We start from the raw sequence: 6,961 nt of genomic DNA, 5'->3' as shown, positions 1-6,961 counted from the left end.
CTCCCAAATCCACCTACTGTTGCCCTCTGTTCCTCACCGATCCCTATTTTTTTAAGATTTTCTACAGTATCTACCATTTGAACCCAGTTATACTAAATTAATATACTAAATAAATGATTTATTATTATTGGGATATAATTAATATCATCACTAATTTGTAACTTAATATATTTTACAAATTTTAAATAATAATAAAAAATATTTTTTGCAAAGATAAATAACGTTCTCATATACTGATTTACCTATTTAACTCGAAATATCGTATGGATTGTCCGTGACTCTGCAATTGAAGATCATCCGCTGGTACTGCATTTATCAATTAATTATATACAGTGTGTCGTCCTGCTACAATCTACGATCGTGGAGAACTAAATAGTAAAAGAAAGAAATTAGACATTTACTCCTAACGTGTTGAACATTGCATTTTATTTTATTTTATTTTTTTTCAACATGCTATATATCCCTTCGATGGGCCCAATTGCAATATTTACAATAATACAATCGTACTAGCATATACTGCACGGTATTATTAATTTATGCTATTAATATTTCTATTACGTATATATGTATTTTTTTTGTCGGTAACCTTTTTTTTCCTAGGTGGATAACACTTATAACAAGAGAGTTTGAAAATATTAATGTATCATTTTGTAAATTGGTCGAAACAGGAAAAAAAAACTATTTTTTATCCTTTTGTAGTAATCGTTCATGCTGTTAATCCTTTATCAAATTCTCATTCAATATAATGAAAACAAAACGAGTATTCTCCTGATCCTCGGGCGTGCGGGTTTCTTTTGGCTTGGCTCCCGTAGACCACACTTTTCCATTCGTTGAACACGGAAGAGTCTCCAACTGCATAAATTTCTCAAGAAGTATCTTATTGAACACATGAATCTCGGCTGGGGTCATCGCTCCACAGCACTGTCGATATTCTTTAAGATATAGAAGATGGTCCCACCCTTGCTTGTAGGCACCCCGCAGTTCTCGCGTGGTATTGAAATAGAGATCAAATCTTTGTCTCCAATTCCTTCCGCTATTACTCCCCATTATTTTTCCTTCGACCTTTACCCGAGTTGTGTACGAGAAATGTGGATTTCGCAAATAATAACTCATTTCTTGTTGTGTAAAATCCACATACTCGACGTGCTGGTATGCCAAGTCTTTCAGGTGTCGACCAGGATTTGGGAGTGCCGCCCAAAGCTCTAGTTTAAAATTTTGGAAGAGTCGTTCTGCCACACGATTTAATGTGGAGTGATCGAGTCTGATAAGGTCCTGCGGTTGTATTGGATTGTGATTCTCTCTATCCTCTGCTGGCGTCTCATCGGGATGTTCCTTAGCAATTGTCCCATTATTTGTTTGAGGTGATATTTCATTAGATTCTAAAAAAAAAAAATAACGAACAAGAAATAAAATACAAGATTAATGAGAAGGTATGGTGTTTTCAGTAGTTGAGAAAGTTGTTAATTACGTAAATTAAATATAACTGCTATATCGTGGGAAATTTCAAATTATTCTTAAGACTTACCGTGATTCTGACTAATCTCCTTACCCTTTTTAACTTGTCTCTTAGCTCGAACTCTCGATCTTTTAGGTTTTGTACACAGTAACTTTTTTCTGAGCTTTTTCGCGCGCCGAAACCCTCTTATCCTATCTATTAAGCCATATTCATCATCACGATCGACAATGAGGCTCTCTGAGTTGAATGATGCAATAGAAGCCATATTGAATTGATCAATTGCCGTCAACACTTCCTTGACCTGAGGTTGGCTCAATGTTTGACCAATTTCTTGCTGACGTGAAGATATCGTTGATATGAGCCAAAAAAGAAGCTGTACTAGAGCTAGGCTTAAATATTATAAGTGCAATGAAGAAAAAAAAAACATAGAAAAGAGTCGTTTAGATATAAACTGCGTGATCAAAACAAGCTCATAAACGCATTCTAATCCATAAATACCATTTAACATCTGATCGTTGTTCAAGAGGACAGAGAAATATACGATGTAACACCTCATTATAAACAGAAAGTTTGATCAACTTCAGGTGGCTGATCAGGTGAGTTGGAACAGCAGCAAACGCACCATTGACAACAAACGAGCGAGCACGTTGGTGCACAATATCAATAACATGAGGAAAAGCTGCGAAAGATATACGGGTTTCCAGTCTTGCACCAAACGAAACATCAGCAGAATTTAACCATGCATATTTCATAGTTTCGATCGAATGTATATATCGAGAGTTATATTCCCAAGCATCATCCACATCGAATCTGAATGCCCCAACGCTTTCACCTCTGCCGAAATTAAAGAGAAGTGCCTTTTCGAGATGATAGGCTTGCATAAAAGCACAGTGAAGTATTTTACGTACTCCAGGCGGCCATTCGGCACTTTTACTGCCTATTGAACTGCAATGATTCCAGGGGAAGCGTAGGGATTGGGCGGTAGCCTTGATTTGTTGAAATAATCTGTCTAGAAATGCTGCACGCCAGAGTAAGGTTCGAGGAGCACAATCCACATCTTCGCCCAATCCATCATCGGCATTTTCGTGCGGGTGCCACTCAACACCGAGATCGACGATCATAGCATCGGGGGTTATTCGGTCAAAATCAAAGTAATCGCACAAGTCTCGAATGAAGCTAGTTGGATCCATAAGGGTAGACTTTGTGGACAACTTCAAATTTTTGCCGTATATATGGAAAAAGAAGTCGCGGAGGCAATAACATTCCTCACATTCCTGCGTTCTTCTCCGCATCTCCTCGACAATTAGAGACAAATATTTTGCCTGAAGAATTATTCCTGCACCTACTGTAGTCTTGATTTGAATTTTTAATTTTCTTTTAGTTTCTTTAATTTTCTTTATTTTTCTATGCAATTTTCTCTTTTGTTCCTCACCGCTTTCTTTCTACAATTAAGGTCACCCTCTGTCCCCCTAACAACCCCAATTGTTACATCATCTTTGTAAGGAACACTTAGAAAAAAACTCCTTCCTCTCTTTAATAAGCTACCGCAGTCCTACACCGGTTCATGTTTCGCATAATTTGAATATCAGGAATGAGTTTCCCATACCGGATAGCATCACCTCGAGAGGAAGAGAAAATTTCGCCCGTGCCTTCCAATAAGATACGGCCATCGTAGTAGTATTTATCGCACTAAAAACGGTGACGTTCGGATGCATATTGGTGGAAACATTAGCTCTCAAAAGAAGGTTATGGTGTTAAAAACCTTAATATGCAAATGTTTGGACCAATCAAATTTGGAAATCTCTCTAATTCTATTTTCTGATTCTTTCTGATCATTTTCAATTAATGATGCAGCTTCTTCCAAATCATGCCGGGTATCCAGCCCCCTTGCACACGCAAGCCCAGGCTCATGATCATCACTCCGAGGACAATATATCCGACGCACCTAAAGGCACCCAAAGAGTCTCTACCATAGACTCCGAAGATGGCGCTAAAGACTACGCCTCCTAAGTTTCCACCCGCCCCGATCAGACCTGCAACAGCGCCGATGCGGCCGGGATCGATAAACGGCACAATGGCAAAGGTAGCACCACAACCGGCCTGGACAAAATAGGAGAACAGGACCATGAGCACGATGGCTGCCCCTAGGGACTGCCCAGCTCCCAGCCCAAACGCTATGAGGGCCACGCCTTCCAGGGTGGTCAACGTGAGTTGCGTCAGCAGTCGGCCATTGACTTGCCCATGCGGAGACCGTATGCGCCGGTCGAAGTAATCGGAGAGCAGTCCCCCGCTGGCCCGCGAGAACAGGTTCATCAGACCAAAGATGGAGCCTTTAATTCCGGAGAGGGTCTGATCCAGCTTGTAGTGCTCGTGGAAGAACCCCCCGATCACATTGTTCACGGCCAGCTCAAGGCCTAAGTTGCATGCATACACACAAATGAGGAGGACTACATTTGGGTTGAGGAGGTGGGTCACGATGGAGAGAAGGACTCCGCCTGTGATGGAGAGGAAGCTCTTCTTCTCGATGGGAGGGGGATTGTCCTCGAGTGCGGGGTTGGTGATGGGTTCGGTACCCGGGGAGACAGTGGTTTTATCTCCATCAGTAGTGAGCTCGCTGCATTCCGTTTTGACCTCGGCCACATGCACCTCCGTCTCGGGGGTCGATCCCTGCCGCTTTAACCGCCAGTGGCCCCCTGGCCAGTCATCCGAACAGAATAGAATAAGCATACCGACGGCCACACAAAGGACCGCTGGAAGAATCAGAGTGACTCGCCAGGTTAAATTGTCGGCCAGGCCCATCAGTTTGAAAAATTGGAAGACTAGCGGCATCATGAGATAGGTTATCCCGGCGCCCATATCTCCCCAGCCCCCCACTAAAGCGTTTGCGGAGCCAACAATGGGGGGAGAAAACATTTGTGTGGTCCAAAACTGACATGGAACAAAGGTCGCCCCCAGGATGCCGATGAAGAAACGGACTGTAATCAGCCCGTTTCCGTCCGACACCAGCCCGGCAAATGCCATCGGAATTGCGCCCATAATCAGCAGGGTCGACATCACTTGCCGAGGCCCGAAGAGATCACACAGCGGCCCGATAAGTATCCGTGCGGCAATGGTGGCGGCGACCGAGGTCATGTTGGCGCTGGCGGCCTGCTCAGGCGTTATCTGCAGCTCCTTCTTGATCGTGGGCATGAGCGGTGAGATGGAGAACCAGCTGAAGGAGGCAACCATGAAGGCAAGCCATGAGAAATGGAAGGCGCGCATGTATGGCCGAGCTATAGAGAACAGCTTGATACGCAAGGCCTTGTTTTTATCATCGGTGGGTATGGAGCGACGAAATGTAAATATGGACATAGAGGTAGGGAGGGGACCTTAAAAGATGTGTGCATATAGAAATTTTTGGAAAAAGATGACGGAATTCTAGAGAATATTGCATTTTCCCAATAAATATCCTAAAATTTCTATATATATATCACCATTTTATTGGTAGAACGGGGTTTGAGATGATGAATCGATATAGAAAATGTATGAAAATCATCCAAATCTTTTAGGGAAACTGAAACGTTCCCCGCGATTTCATCACTATTCTCGTATGGGTTCCATATATGTATTTCTTGTAGGGATTGCCTTTGGCCTTACACCAAAATTTCATGGGTTCAACATACTAAATGAGGTTCGATCCGCCCGTCGATCTCAGGCAAAGTTAAATGTAGTTTGAAAGATGACCTACCCTACAAAAAATCTTCTTAAGGAATTCGCATAAAAATCTTTGCGAAACTCTAAGGCTCCAATTAGAATCCATTTAAAAATGCGAACAAATTTGAGGTGTAGGTGTAAGAAACCTAATAGGTGGGTATATAGGATTGTCACGTGACTACATTGTTTTGGCCCAGAACTCAGCCTAAAAAAATTTTGTGGAAATTTACTTGTCCGTTTTATTCGGCGGAATTAACAGCAAAATATCACAAATTAAATTAGATCTCTAAAGGGATAAAATACTATGAAGAGGGTATGTATTATAATCATATATAAGATATGCTTTGGTATATTTTATAGCTACGGTCACCACAGCATGTCTGTAAACAATATTTACAAAGACCATTAGTATTAAAGATTAATTGCCGAAAGTATGATTAGCAAAATGTTCCTTGTCAATGACGTAAATCTGCCGCCCTTTTTGAATCCACCCAACACATCTATCGAGTACTCCTACACCAACAAATTCCTTTCCTCCTTGAGTGGAAAAACTTCTTAAATCATACACATCGTTACTACAATTATCTGCCCAGTGCACATATGCTTACTTATGGCTTCTTCCCCGATATATATGATGAAAATAAAACTGGCCATTCAAATTGGCAATTTGTTAAGTCTCATAATATTATTTTTGATAAAAATGGCAGCGTATGCTTACCTCAACTTCCGCGTAAAATTCCTTTTCCTCTAGATCTTCAGGTCTTTCATGATACCAGGCATTACGATCGACAAGCATGTTTGCCTATGTAACAATATAGGAGTAGTGTATACTGTAAATTAATACACAATTTTTTTATATCGCTATTAATTTCATATAAAAACTTTTCAAGGAAACAAATATATGATAAACTTACAGCAACTGTATAATTAATTCGCCTAAATTCATTTGAATATCCCCGACATTTCATGGAGCCAAGGAAGTGTCCATCCTTTGTTCGAAGCCTGCCATATTGGGTGCCTATTCTTGACACCCCCTATTTGCAAATATATCATATATAAATTCATTACCTCAGACCTGGAACTTAGTAATAAAATACTGCCTGCACTTCAGAAAGTCTTCTTTCATGGAATGTAGCATAATGCACCTTGAGGCGACGATATTCTTGGTAATTAAGCAGATATTTTTTTTTCGGCCAATATAACTCTTCCTCATAGTCTTTTAATCCTAGAATATTGTCAATCGTCCAAGAAGCGCAGGATTCTTGATTTGTAGCATTGGCCAAGGTAAAAGAAGGGATAAATCGAACATGATTTAATTGCTCGCGCAATTTCAACTGGCGTATAAGTGAAGTATACGGGTATGTTTTTGATCTAGTTAGTGATCAGTAAAAGCAAAAGTGCAGTGTTTAAATTATTATTAATCAAATAAACCATATATCCGAATTGACACCAACAAAATTTACCTGATAAACGGAATAAGCATTCCACAATATCTCTCCATAGGAAATTGCCAGTAAGCCCAAGGTGGGCCATAGTCTAGAATGCAATCACCCACATGGAGTAGATAGTGAAATACAATACTGTAATAAGCACAAGTAGGGTTCGACATATACTAATGTTTATTACACTAAAATAAGTTCGTAAAAAGACGTAAAGTTGATTCGTAAAAAATTCGGTTAAAGATTCGATTAAAGATTCGGTAAAGACCTAATTAAGTTCTACAAGTAATTTTATACGTAAAGTAAAAATATCCGAGATCGATTGTCGATAAATTAAACATATATTAGTTATTGTACTTGTTACAGTGCCGCC

General features: G+C 40.3%; 2 protein-coding genes across 2 annotated transcripts; both read right to left on the bottom strand.

Annotated features, from left to right (window-relative positions):
- Positions 1-714: 714 nt before the first annotated feature.
- Positions 715-2,748, bottom strand: VTP21DRAFT_4074 (uncharacterized protein; the record flags this gene model as incomplete). Its single annotated transcript, XM_069394445.1, has 3 exons — positions 715-1,379; positions 1,526-1,845; positions 1,955-2,748. The coding sequence occupies 3 exons, from the start codon at positions 2,746-2,748 to the stop codon at positions 715-717; spliced, it is 1,779 nt and encodes a 592-aa protein (XP_069248953.1).
- A 550-nt stretch (positions 2,749-3,298) lies between these two features.
- On the bottom strand, positions 3,299-4,807 carry VTP21DRAFT_4073 (uncharacterized protein; the record flags this gene model as incomplete). The annotated part of the gene is made up of 1 exon (XM_069394444.1): positions 3,299-4,807. One exon carries the CDS (start codon positions 4,805-4,807, stop codon positions 3,299-3,301), a length of 1,509 nt encoding a protein of 502 aa, XP_069248952.1.
- Between the last annotated feature and the right edge of the window lie 2,154 nt (positions 4,808-6,961).

The sequence above is a fragment of the Calcarisporiella thermophila genome (genome assembly GCF_041956535.1).
Source record: "Calcarisporiella thermophila strain CBS 279.70 unplaced genomic scaffold VTP21scaffold_19, whole genome shotgun sequence".
NCBI lineage: Eukaryota > Fungi > Calcarisporiellomycota > Calcarisporiellomycetes > Calcarisporiellales > Calcarisporiellaceae > Calcarisporiella > Calcarisporiella thermophila.
This window is presented reverse-complemented; position numbering and strand designations above follow the sequence as displayed.